General features: G+C 32.6%; 1 protein-coding gene across 1 annotated transcript; it reads left to right on the top strand.

Annotated features, from left to right (window-relative positions):
• Window positions 1-2747: 2747 nt before the first annotated feature.
• On the top strand, window positions 2748-13910 carry LOC147071971 (sodium-coupled monocarboxylate transporter 1-like). The gene is made up of 14 exons (XM_085946389.1): window positions 2748-3106; window positions 5051-5210; window positions 5312-5377; window positions 5482-5533; window positions 5631-5698; window positions 6909-7063; window positions 8248-8388; window positions 8614-8722; window positions 8832-8941; window positions 9019-9161; window positions 10048-10175; window positions 10707-10882; window positions 12437-12659; window positions 13774-13910. Exons 1-14 carry the CDS (start codon window positions 2901-2903, stop codon window positions 13828-13830), a joined length of 1794 nt encoding a protein of 597 aa, XP_085802515.1. The 5' UTR covers window positions 2748-2900; the 3' UTR covers window positions 13831-13910.

Here is a 13910-nt window from a genome sequence, read left to right as displayed (position 1 = left end):
TTTATTATGTTTGTGTATTAAAGAAAACATATATATTATAACAATATTAAGACTATTTTTATTGTTAGTAGGTAGTATTAGTTTTAGGTAGATAATCCAAAGAGATTGGACGGTCCAATCTATTTGATACCTCGCTACTTACATTCATTATTATTTTTCATTGTATTGGTAGGTATTACAACGTCATGTACCAATTTTGCTGAAATAAAATTGTAAAGAGCTTCTGTGAATGATTAGAAGAAAAACTTTACTAATAACCTTGTTTGATCTATATCAGTGGTTCTCACGTGAAAATTAACCGTAGCCGCACAATTGACAGACAGTTCCATGGAAACATCTGGAGGCCGCACCAAATTTCAGTTTTGCTGTGATTGAAAAAAAATAAAGCTAAATTTTATTTACTAAAAAATGGATCAATTTATTAATTTAGACAAGTCATTTAATAACACATTTGAACATTTTAGTACATATCTATTTATTTAAAAATAATGCAAATGGAAATTCCTCAATACTCCCTTTTTCCAATGCGAGCCGCATGGCTGCTTCCTAGTTTGTCTGTCAACTGGCTTCGATTTGTTTTATATGAGGTGCATTATACTGAATGATCTTTCACAGTACACAGTAGTATGAAAAATCGACAATATTATTAAAGCAATTGTTGTCAATTCTTTTAATTGACTTTATTCTCAGAAACGGACTATTTCACACCATTATGATCTCATCACAAAAACACATTATGGATCATTTGAGCGTGGAAAGAAATTTAAGATAAGTATGACGTGTATTCAACATATTTCATAATTTCATCAATATTTTTTTGAAATATTATTCTGTAAAGTGCTGGTGGCCGCAACAAGAGCAGAATATATCAATTAGGTACTTACCTACTTATCAACAGTTAAATTCATAAATTATGAACTAAAGTTTGACTGTAACACTGTAGCGTATAATACAGTAGCGAATAAAAGTAAAAATGTAACACTAACTTCACAATGATATTGCAATACTATGTAGGTACATATAGGTAGTCATAATCATGGCCCCCACATCCTGAAGCGGGCCCCCAGACCAGGATCTTTGGCGGGCCCCCTTACCTATCGCTAAGGAAAAAAGTTGTTTTCCAAATGGTGTAGGTACATGGTAAAATTATTAATGTATATTCAGTGTTTTTTGTATATTTTAATACATCAATTTGAATTATGGAGTTGTCGAGTTTTGATACACAATTAAAAATTGTATCACATAATTTAAAATAATAATATTATTGAAGGAAAATAGCGCCGCAGTCGACTTTTTTTTACTTGTGAAGCAAATTTGTGATATGTGTTTATCTCACTTATCTGGTCGACTCGCCTCGCCGGGTCCTTCCTGAGCCCGGGCCCCCAGGGTAGGTCCCTGTCAACCCCCCCCCCCCTTGTGGGGCCCATGGTCATAATAATTAGGTGACGGAAGATATTTGAGTATATACTATTAATTAAGATTATTTAATATAATCCATCTTATCTATGATACCTATTAAACCCGCCGTTTTCGTATGCTTCAATTCAATTCACAATGCCCCAAGTAAAGTTTTCGCCCATTTATGCCGTGTTGAAGGATCGACGAAGTACAGCGAACGTTTACCGGCCATGGGCCACACAACACGAATGTCACTCTCTACACAATAAAAATGTGAGCGTGTACCCTTGGAGCGGGTCTATTTCTATACACAAGGCTGCTTTCGGTCCGCTACGGCAGTTAAATAGGATAGGAAAGTATCGAAATTATTAACACTTATTGTAACAATTACAATAATTTAGTTATAATTGCTACAATAAGTACTATGTCTTAACAGCACATTTCTTGGCAAAGCTAAATTTTCGTGGCTCTGATAAAATTGTATACCGAGATAGACAGTTTTGACAGTTCAGACGGTTAAATTATTGTAATTGTTACACTAAAAATGTTAATAATTCGATACTTTCTCACCCTATTTAGCTTCCAGCAGCAAGAGAGGTGCTGTTAAAATATAGCACTTATTGCAACAATTACAACCAACTTATTGTAATTGTTACAATAAGTGCTAATACCTTGATACATAAACCTACCCTAAGTTTGATAATATTTATCACTTTAGCGGTCGATAAGTATAATATAATAGACCCACAGGAGCATTAAAAGAACAGTTTAATTATTAAGTCTGTACCTACTATGATAGCGTCTACATTTTGCACCTATGGATTTCGAGTACATTTTGGAAAACAACACTATGTCACTGTGCAATGATAATTTTATTTACGACTAATTACTTTATAAGCCAATAGATTTTTTTTCGAAAATTACTGTATACTTTTACCCGTTTTCATTCATATTTTTTACTCCAATGCGTCAAACCAATCCGCCTGAAAATTACAAATACCTCACACTGTGACCGCGGAGACGTATAATATGTAGTTTTTTTTTTTGTACAATTAATTCTACGTAAATTATATTGTATATAATAATAAGAATTGAACCAAAGTTGAGATAAATTCCGACTAATGTTACACCTTTATACCTCAGTCATTGCCTACATCACATTTTTAACTTACTATCTTATGACGAAATAATATAAAAAGCACTACATACTGTCTAAATAATTCTAGCTACGTATCCTTGTAATACCTACATAAATATAACCGACGTATGTAGATATATACCTATTCAAACGACTCGCGCAATTTACTAATAAAGAGATTGGGATGCTATTTGCTTAGGGTCCCTGTATCATAATACAATATAATAGTTAGTCCACTACTGAGGCCATTTTGTCCAGTTGAACTCTAAAGGTGTCCAGTAATCGAAGCATATTTCACAATATCGCCATTCTATTCAACATCGATCAATAAAAAAAATATTTATTATTATTTTATCGATCCAAAATGGATAACTCTGAAGTGCATAACTTAAGTAAAAACCTCCAACGATTCGGATGGGTTGATTATATAGTGTTCGTGATAATGTTGGCTCTGAGTGCAATCGTGGGAGTTTATTGGGGGTTTTTCAAAAAGCAAACGTCCGAGCAAGATTATCTAATGGGCGGGCGGAATATGAAAGTGTTTCCGGTGTCCATGTCGCTAGTTGCCAGGTATTATCAATAAACATTGTTAATGTGTCTTTTTTCAATACAATATACTGAAATATCGTTGAGTTACTTGGTAGAAGAGTAATTGACGGCTTTGATTGTAAAATAAAATTGAATTAATTATCATTTCCCTTTAGGTAGGTAGGTATTCTGAAATATGACGTGTGAGCTGTGATACAATAATATTGATTCCCCCTAAAATTGTTATGGTTCGCATGCATTCAAACAATCGGTCCTTTACATATTTTATACATACTTATACAAAATATTAGGTAGGTATTTATTTAATAATACGAAATGGGAAGTAATCTGAGTTCGCCGATGACATAGTAATCTTTTCGCAAGAGTCAGGATGCAGTACCTAAGTCGCCATGTACCTACATAAGTTTAAATATAAACTTAACTTAACACATTATTTACCGAAAATAGATCCTTACCAATAGCACTCAGCTCGAATAGATGAATAATGACATCTATCTGGGACACGATTAGTGTATATATAAAATAGATCCTTACCAATAGCACTCAGCTCGAATAGATGAATAATGACATCTATCTGGGACACGATTAGTGTATATATAAAATAGATCCTTACCAATAGCACTCAGCTCGAATAGATGAATAATGACATCTATCTGGGACACGATTAGTGTATATATAAAATAGATCCTTACCAATAGCACTCAGCTCGAATAGATGAATAATGACATCTATCTGGGACACGATTAGTGTATATATAAAATAGATCCTTACCAATAGCACTCAGCTCGAATAGATGAATAATGACATCTATCTGGGACACGATTAGTGTATATATAAAATATATAGTGTATAATAATTTGATGACATTTTTCGAATAAATTCATAAAACGCAAAGGGTTCAAACAGTCTGCACTTCCCGTGATCACATATGAGTGTGAAAAATGGACTCTTGGTAAAATATATAGATTCAGAAATATATAGTAGCACAGCGTGGTATGGAGAGGTGCTTGCTGAACCATTATAATTGGATAAAGGAACAAACAATGGTATGCGATATAATAAAGTTTGATAAAAACCTCAAATGGAAATGGGCGAAAAAAGAGAGAAAACAATACATGTAGCTGGATTAACAAAATATGTAGCTAGTTAGAAAAGAAGAAGTATGTGACAACGCATTTCACAGGTCCGGCAGGAATGGAAACGGCATGGAAAGGCCTTCACCCAACCGCGGACTAATTTATCACCCCGATTCACTCCGTTTCCAATGCGTAAATAAATTATTATAGTAGGTACTAATAATCGGTAGTACCAAAAAAACTGTTTGTCCTCAAAACTAAAATAGGTATTCAATAGCTACCATGTTTAGTAACGTGTTCAGAAACTTGTACGTATGCAGTTCGCCGTATCCACACTTAACCGTGAAATTTCGTATCAGAAAAATAATATGGCCGTATATTAAAGACCGCCCAACCTCTTTGGGTCATATAGTACCTACTGACATAAAATTCATGTCTAAAAAAACACGGTTCTTGTCGGTTTACACTTTACAGGAAGCCAGAATCAAACAAATTTTTAAAATAGCCGATATACTGGATTATTTGTTGGGTTTTCATTCTTGAATTCATGAATTTTGCCAAAATCATGTATGAAAATTGTATTAATGTTCATATTAAATATAATAATATTGGAGACCGTATATACGGTCATCTCTTTCCGATAAGAAAGCTCACGGCGAACTGTGCCACGGTGAAATGTTTTACCGTTTAACCGTTTAGTAAGCCATTATGGTATTTATTTTGTTTTCATGCAAAAAATCAGCCATTTATGGAAAAATAATCAGGATCTCAGTACATATTATATATTCCTACACTTTCAATTAAGTACCTAGTGAATATTTCTTAACAATTACTACATGTTTTAAATATTATATATTATAAATTATTATGTTTTGGTGATTTATTTTAGCTTTATTTCTGGAATCACGCTACTAGGAGCACCGACCGAAATGTATATGTACGGTACACAATATGTCTTCGTTGCTGGAGGAATAATATCCATGTCATTTGTAATGGCTCATATTTATTTACCAGTCTTTCATAACATGGGACTTATATCCAACTATGAGGTAGGTGATCCAAGAATAAATTCACAAAACATTACATGAATATCTTTATTCTAAAGTATGCTCTTTATAAATTTTATTTAATTTTATATTTTATTTTGCAGTACCTAGAAAAACGATTCAATAAAAGTGTTAGACTCTTTGGATCGGTCCTCTTCACAATCGCTTTGGTAAGCAAATATTTATTATTTATTATTTTTTTTACTAAGTATATCACTAAATATTATCATTTTAACAAATTTATTATATACTAATTTCTTAATGTATTTTTCAGATCGCGTGGTTACCAATTGTAATATATGTTCCAGCTTTAGCATTTAATCAAGGTTGGCGTCTAACGTATACGACATATTGTATTATTTTGCTTTACTAATTTACATTAAGTATATACTTTTACCTAATTTAAAATATATATTTTTTCAGTTACTGGTGTAAATGTCCACGTCATCACTCCTATTGTATGCTTGGTGTGCATATTTTACACGTGCGTGGTATGTTATGGTTTAAGTGCTTACTATTTTTTTTACTAAGCTTTGAACATTATTACATTCACTGCTGACCACTTAATTACTTTTTAATTACCACATTTAAATATCATGTTAATTATATCTAATGGGCAACTACTGCAAACGCACCAGTCGCGTTGTTAGCAGTAAATGAGTTATAAATTAAATGACTTTAAACGACAATAAACTACATTTTTCGGTTGAAGAAATCGTTCGAAAGAATCAATCGTTCACAACTTTGACAAGAACACGTTCATAATAAACAAATCATTCTATCAGAAATGTATGTATCCTCATTTCTCAGAAAAAAATACATTGCCTCTACGCGGCCGTTCTACGCTTTATTAAACTACATAGGTAATATATTAATATTATCTTGAATCTTTATACATAATAATTAATGTAGGTATATTGCAGCATAACTTATGCACATAAAGGTTAAGATCCGACATAAATAGAGGACACTAAACTTTGTTAGTCAAACGTATTTGTTTTCATTGACTACAGTGTGTAAATAGTTTTTAAAATTCAATTAAACCTTGCATTATCTTAGCCATAGTTGATAATAGTCAAAGAATATTCGTTTATCTAAAAATATGTAAAATGATGCCATTAAACCATACATAATTTTAGATATTTTATAGACAGAAGAATGTTTTTTTATCGTTTATGGTTTGATTTAAGCAGGGCTTATTGAACTTTAAAAAACAAACCAATACTTTCCGTAATAATATATACTAACGTATTTTTAATTCAACGAAAACAAATAGGTATTATTGAAAAGGTGTGCACTATTTATTCCGAATCGCCCACTATTCTAGTTTGGTTTAGGCAGGATTAAATGGAATTTTTAAAAACTAATCAACACAATCCGCAAATTGTATTCTTAATTCAATTAAAACAAATCAGTATGACTAACAAAGTTTAGTGTGCACTATTTATGTCGAATCTTAACAACATACCTCCCACTCCTCACCACTGGTAAATAAATAGTAATAGTGCGATTAATGATATGTTGAATAGAAACTACATATGTAATGAATTAATGAAATGACTTAGTACAGTTTTTTTCTAAATTTCTTTTATATTACCTATTTCTATTGTCGTATTCATTATACTCATATTAACTTTCTTAAAGAGTGTGCTTTATTTCTTTCTTCATAACTTAAATTGCATTTTTTTTAAATACTTTTAGGGTGGTTTACAAGCCGTAGTGTGGACAGATGTGATTCAGATATTGGTCATGTTCGGTGCGATGATACTTGTGGCAATTAAGGGGACACTGGACGTGGGAGGGATTTCTGTCGTATGGCAGAGGAACTGGGACAGCGGGAGAATCGAGACACCCAAGTAAGAATCGTCACTTTAAATGGGTCATAGAAATTACTATGTGGGTTACCTTGGGCATAAATGGATTACGTAGACCACTTGATGCAAATTATCGCGTACTGTTCATTTCCTACAAGAAACTGTTGCGACTGAGAATACATATTCTGGTTGGTCTATTTGTTTTATTGGTTGAACACTTATAGTATTTATAACTTATTTATAACACAGAGTGTCATCAGCTCCAGTGACTACAGGGCTTCCCGAGACTTCAATTAACCAAACAAAGCTATAGCCAATGGGCCCCAAATTAGCAAGTGTCCTGGGCCTGAAAAGTAAATTAATTATCACGAGGGGAAGCATTTCTCTAGATTGCCAAAGATCAAAAAATAACGATTATATTCACCACTTCTAATTTGATTAGAGCCTGATTTTTTTACATAATATATTTTTAATTTGGTTCGTTTTTATACAACTAAATAGACACACGGTTTACATTTTCCGTAATAAGTTAATTAAGTTCGGCGAAAAGTGAAAAGCGTATTAAGGTTTCGATTGTTTTATTAACAATTCTACTTTTAGAATAAAAAAATTTTTTTTTTTGACCATGTCCGATCCTGATAGGATCATATGGGCCTCCACAGAGAGGAGGTTTGTATTGACAGATTTTTTGTTTTTACGAGAAATGGATGTCAGCCACTTGCTCAACCTATTAGGTCCATACCCTGACACACACAAATTGAAAAACAATATGTGTACTTGCCAGACCCAGGATTCGAACCTGGGACCCACGGCTTTATAGTCCAACGCTTATGCAAACATATTTCAAAAACATTATAATAGAGTTCTATCTCCTGAGATGGAAGAGATGAAGGAAGCATTCAACCATCATCGGATCAACACCGAATGATTAAAAAGTCTTTAAAATCAATTATGTTTGACTATGTAGTATTTTACATGTTATTGCATGAATTATTGAAAAGAAATTTTATTTTCCGCACCTATGTACAGTAAAAACAAAACAATGATTCGGTTCGTGGATTGTATGCGTACGAATACGTATACTGTTGTCAGCGCTACGGGCACACCGACTGCCAGGTAATTAGTAGCACTAGTAGGGCTAAGCATCCGCACGCACACCATCGACCAACCGAATCATGGTTTTGTTTTTACTGTACTTATTATAATGTTTTATTATTATTTACCAGCTTCGACTTGAATCCTTTAACTCGCCACACAGTTTGGGGACTGGTGATCGGAGGCTTCATGTACTGGCTACAGACCAATGCCGTTAATCAAACTATGATGCAAAGATATCTAGCTCTTCCCAATCTCAGAGCAGCCAAAAGGTATAAACTATTTTAAATAATTAAATTAAAGTAAACATAAAATAGAGAAAAAAATATGTATTTAACTGGAAACCTTATTAAACTTCTAATTGGCAATTGTTCTATAAGACGAATTAGCAATCTTACTTACTTTCCTGTGTTGGTCATGTCCAGTTTTTATTTGTTTATCAAATCATTCGTAAGTAATCAAACAATAATAAACTTCATTAAATATACTGTTTTCAGAGCTGTGGCGATATTCGTTGTAGGTATTTTAACTTTAGTGGGATTTTGTTGCTATTGTGGGATGCTAATTTACGCGAAATATCACAATTGCGATCCCCTCTCTACAAAGGTGAGTAAATCTCTATCGAATAAATACCTACGTGTACAAATGAAAGTTATTCAATACCTTAATCCAACCTAGGTTTCAAAATCTGACTACAATGTTGATAGTTTTTTAGTTGGCGCGAGCTAAAGATCAGCTGCTTCCGCTCCTAGTGATGGATACTTTGGGAGAAATTCCTGGATTGTCTGGAATATTTGTTGCTGGAATATTTAGTGCTGCTTTGAGGTACAGATAGTATCATATTTTTACGAACAAACGATAAATTTATGTTCTATATTTTAACGAAACCTTTTTTATTCCAGTTCATTATCAACAAGCTTAAATTCTATGTCAGCGGTGGTACTTGAAGATTTTTATAAGCCATTCTTTAGACAGCCATTGTCTGCTAGGCAAGCAAATATTTTGATGAAATCAGTTGTTGTACTTATGGGAGCTTTATGTTTAGGTATGTATGCATAATTTATCAATTAAAAACAAATTATTGAAATGTCCATAGGCCACTTTCAATTTAACTGCCAAATGTATTGTCGTGCCTAACCTAACCCAATTGAATAATATTTATTGAAGTCATACTCCTTTTGGCGCGTTTGGGAAAACAGATCAGAGTGTATTTTTAGCGTGTGTCGAAGTTGAGCGCGCCGATGTATCACATAATTTATTATTATGATTATATTCATTTCGGTCTCAAGGGTACATGCGCATGCGCAATGTCATTTAGTTAGTCGTTCAATACGACCAAATAAAGAGCAGGTGTTGTAAACATAACCAATATTGTATCACAATAAATATATATGTTTATAAATAAATTTCTGGAGACTAACATTCTACACTGTTAATTTATATTCATAAAACTTTATTTATATTGGAGTGTATATTTATTTTTCATTGTAAATATTGTGTATCAAGATTTGAGGCTATACTTATGTAATTATTATTTATGAGTAAAATTATATATCAATAAATAAATAAATTTTGTGAATTGAATTGGTAAATAATTCAAAAAATATATATTAAAATTTGATTTTTTATTAATTCATCATGGGCATTTCTGAATCGATTATAACCGCTGTATGGCAAAGATGAGTTTTGGTCCAATACAATAATTAAATTACAATTATCATATTATGCTATATGAGACACAGATAAATCGCGTACGTTTTCATCAACATAATCCACTATAATATTAATAGACTCAGGTAACGGCTTATTTTGTTTTGTTACGCCAAAGAAGTATAACTTCTAACGCGCATACAGTACACACAACTAGCTTAGTTTTAATTAATCGACAGTTCCATAAAATTGTCTTAATATATTTTTAATTATTATTTCAGCTCTAGTGTTCGTTGTAGAAAAAATGGGAACTGTCTTACAGCTGACCATGACGTTTGAAGCCATTACCAATGGTCCGCAGTTGGGAATTTTCACCATGGGAATTCTTTTCCCTTGGGTGAACTCAATAGTAAAATTCTTTTATTATTTTTAAATTATTATTTATTTACACAAAGTTTTTACTTATTTAACTTTCATGCTCTGTCTCTTTTAAATGTGGTCGTTTTTATTTGCAGTTTGTTATTACATTTATTTTTTTAAATTTGGAATTGCATATCTATATTTAAAGTATACATAGGTAAACAATTGAATAACGTACTGATGTAGGTATAATATCGGGGGAGATAATTGAACATAGTTATGCAGAATGTAGCCAGTCCACAATAATGTTGAGCTGAGATAATGGCACTTTAGCAACAACATGATATTAAAAATGTATGTAAAATGTAAAATTGTTAATACTTAGTGTTTTATTTCAAGAATAATTTTTTTGCGGCTTGATTATTTTCAGCAGAACGTAGAGAAAACCTTCTCGCATCTGATCTATATCATATCTCATTTTTTTTATTTTTTGTGGACAGGCTACTTTCTGCATAACTATGTCCAATTGAGAATCTTTAGTTAGGAGTATTATAAAATTAATAAACAATTGAAATTTCAGGGAGCACTATTAGGGGGAATTTCAGGACTCGGAATAATGTCATGGGTTTGCTTGAACGCTCAATTCGCCATTGCCAGTGGGAAAATAAACTTCCCCACAAAACCGCTCACCACTGAAGGCTGCGACTACAACTTTACGATGTCGACAGTTCTAGTCTCGCAGCCAAATGAAGAAGAGTACGTAATAATTTATCGTATAGAAATTAAAAGATTCGAATCGATTACAAATCGATTTCAATTTTTACAACATAACCGTATGATGTAGACGGGCGTTTTTTTTTTGTATTATAACTCAATTATGTTTTGTTAAAAACAAGACATACAATATTAGTTGTAGGTACTACTCTGACACATCAACATGCTCTTTCTCATATACACATAATGTAGTAACATACTCGTATTATACGTACATATTGGAATGATTATAACAACTGATTGGCTTTTTTCAAACTCTCGTTAATAAAGTACAATATTATTTTTTATCACTTTCCAGTATTAGCTTATTATGTAGGTACTAGGTATAAAGTATGGACAAAACAATATATTACTTATAAAAAACCTTTTAATGTTCTTCATATCACAGCAACGCTCTTTAAAGGTTCAACGTGAAATAATTGTTGCAGCCATTAACTACGTAAAAATATAATGTGTTTGGATCCAGACATTGAGATTTTGATCCGTTGACGCAAATGGGTAATAACCACAAATCATAAAATTACGTCCATGTGCTTTTCTTGAAGTGCCAATAATTCCAATTTATACTCAGATGAGCGTTGTTTCACAAATACTTGTACTTGTAATGTGGTGGTACGTTTAACTCTCTCGTGAGAATCTTTCATACGACATTATATTCAAACTGTAGATCAGCGATTTCCAAACTGGGGGGCGCGCCTCCCTGGGGAGGCGCCGACTGTTGCAAAGGGAGGCGCAAAAAGTTTAACACAATAATGTAGCCACAGGTTTTCAGTTTGCAAGTGCATAGTTTATAAAACGGCAGCTAGTTATAAACTACATAAAAAACAGTCCTACAAATGATAGATATGGAAACTAATTTTGTTATACCTCATTTCTATACTATTGTGCATGCCCCCCATAAGAGGGGGGCTGACAGGGCTCCAGCCTGGGGGCGTGGTATTGCGGATCGACCAGTTAAGTGAGATAAACACACACCACAAATTCGTTCTGTCAGTAAAAAAGTTGCCAGAGGCGCTGTTTCGGTTGCAAATTATTAACATTTTATAATATATGTGTCTGTGTAATTTTGATGTGATTGTGTGGTGTGTGTGATAGATGATAATTCACACGTAGAATTTTATTTTATAATTATTTGTAGTGTATTTCCTGAATAATAAAAATGGCTATATGGAAACAAAAACCTTTGTTCAATTTTGGTTGAATCAAACTGAAGAATAATATAATACTAGTCAAAAAAAGCAATGCAAGTAGGTACTGCCACCATTCGTAACATCACATTTAGACGAAACAGAATGTTCTGCATTAGATGCAATGAAATCCATATATCGAGCACGCTTAGTTGAAAAAAGCACTTTGTGTAAAAATATATTTAGTGAAATAAAGGGGGGGAGGCGCTAAGATTAGATTGTTTTAAAAGGGAGGCGTAGTAACGTAAAGTTTGGAAACCACTGCTGTAGATATTTGTCACTATTCTTGCTTTATAAAGCTAAATTTTTACGATCAATAACGTAATGATATGATTTGCGTTTCCCACAGCGAGGTGTTTGTATTATACCGGATATCCTACATCTGGTACACGCTGGTGGGAGCCTCGGTGACAGTGGTTGTTGGACTTATCACCAGCTTCATTTTCCGAGCAAACGACCCACGTGATATAAACCCTGAACTCCTGGCTCCATTCCTGAGAAAGCTAATCAAGCCCCGACCTAGTTTGAGCGTGCAGCCGGGAGTGAGACGATTGATACATGCTTATGAAAAGGTATTGTAGTTTTGAATAGTTTTCGGTTTTCCCATTACTACGTTTTATATTTTAAAGAAATTAAAAAAAAAATATCTTATTCCATTGTATATATACCTGACTGTAAGATTAACATAACAATAAATAATAAATTATTAAAAACTAAATGAATCTAGGTATTTAGACAACGTATTTTTGGTAACCGAAATCGGTACCACATTTTGCGACGTTTTTCTCTGTTCTAATCACGTGCTTTACTAAACCGACGAGCAAACTCTAATAATAAATGGAAAATCTCAGTTTACCTATACTAAATAGATACATGTTTTGTGGGAAACACTGAAAAGGCAGTTTTTCTCCGTTTCAATAATTCCGCACAGTGTGGCCAGGCCAAAACGATACATACCTACATTTATATAGGTAGGTAGTTACCTCTTATTGCCAACATGCCAACATTACTTACTAACTATTGGCCGATAATTGGTACTCATTAAACCACGTTTCCAGCTTCTAAGTTTGAATAATTTACATACCCAACTGAATAAAATAGCAATATATAATTTTTATTTTGTAAATAATATTGTAATAATTATTGAGAAGAAAAAAACATTCGAAAGTGAAACAACTCATCTTAATTCTAAAACAATACTCAACTATTATTGAGTTACAACAATTTTATGATAAATTATGTTCTTAATTAATGTAAATATACTGAATGTGGCTTGATATTATCATTGAAGGATATTTACATCGATAAATTAATTGTCACATGTAAATTGTACGTAAAACATTTCACCGTGGCACAGTTCGCCGTGAGATTTCTATCGGAAAGAGATAACTGTAGAGTGTATACTATACGGTCTCCAATTTTATTAAATTCAATATGAACATTAATTCAATTTTTATAGATGATTTTTTAGATGATTTGATTTTAGATTTTTAGATGATTGAACCGTGTTTTTTTAGACATGTGTTTTATGTCAGTACTATACGACCCAAAGCGGTTGGACGGTCTTTAATATACGGCTATATATTTTCGATACAACATTTCACGATGGAGTGTGGTACGGCGAACTGCAAACAAACAAGTTTCCTTATATATTATTTACACTAGCGTTATATAATTCTGTTTCAGACGTCTGAAGGACCACACATCAGTCTTACCGATATCAACAAGAAGAATGAAAAGTGATGAAAATTTCATGTCATATAAGTTATAGTTTTTTTTTTTGTAAAATAATGTTTCACGTTAAATAAAATCACGTTGAATAT

This window comes from Rhyacophila brunnea, unplaced genomic scaffold (genome assembly GCF_057557595.1).
Source record: "Rhyacophila brunnea isolate RB1 unplaced genomic scaffold, BYU_Rbru_1.0 scaffold_2, whole genome shotgun sequence".
In the NCBI taxonomy this organism is placed as follows: domain Eukaryota; kingdom Metazoa; phylum Arthropoda; class Insecta; order Trichoptera; family Rhyacophilidae; genus Rhyacophila; species Rhyacophila brunnea.
The sequence above is the reverse complement of the archived record's forward strand: the minus strand, read 5'-3'. Positions and strand labels throughout refer to the sequence as shown.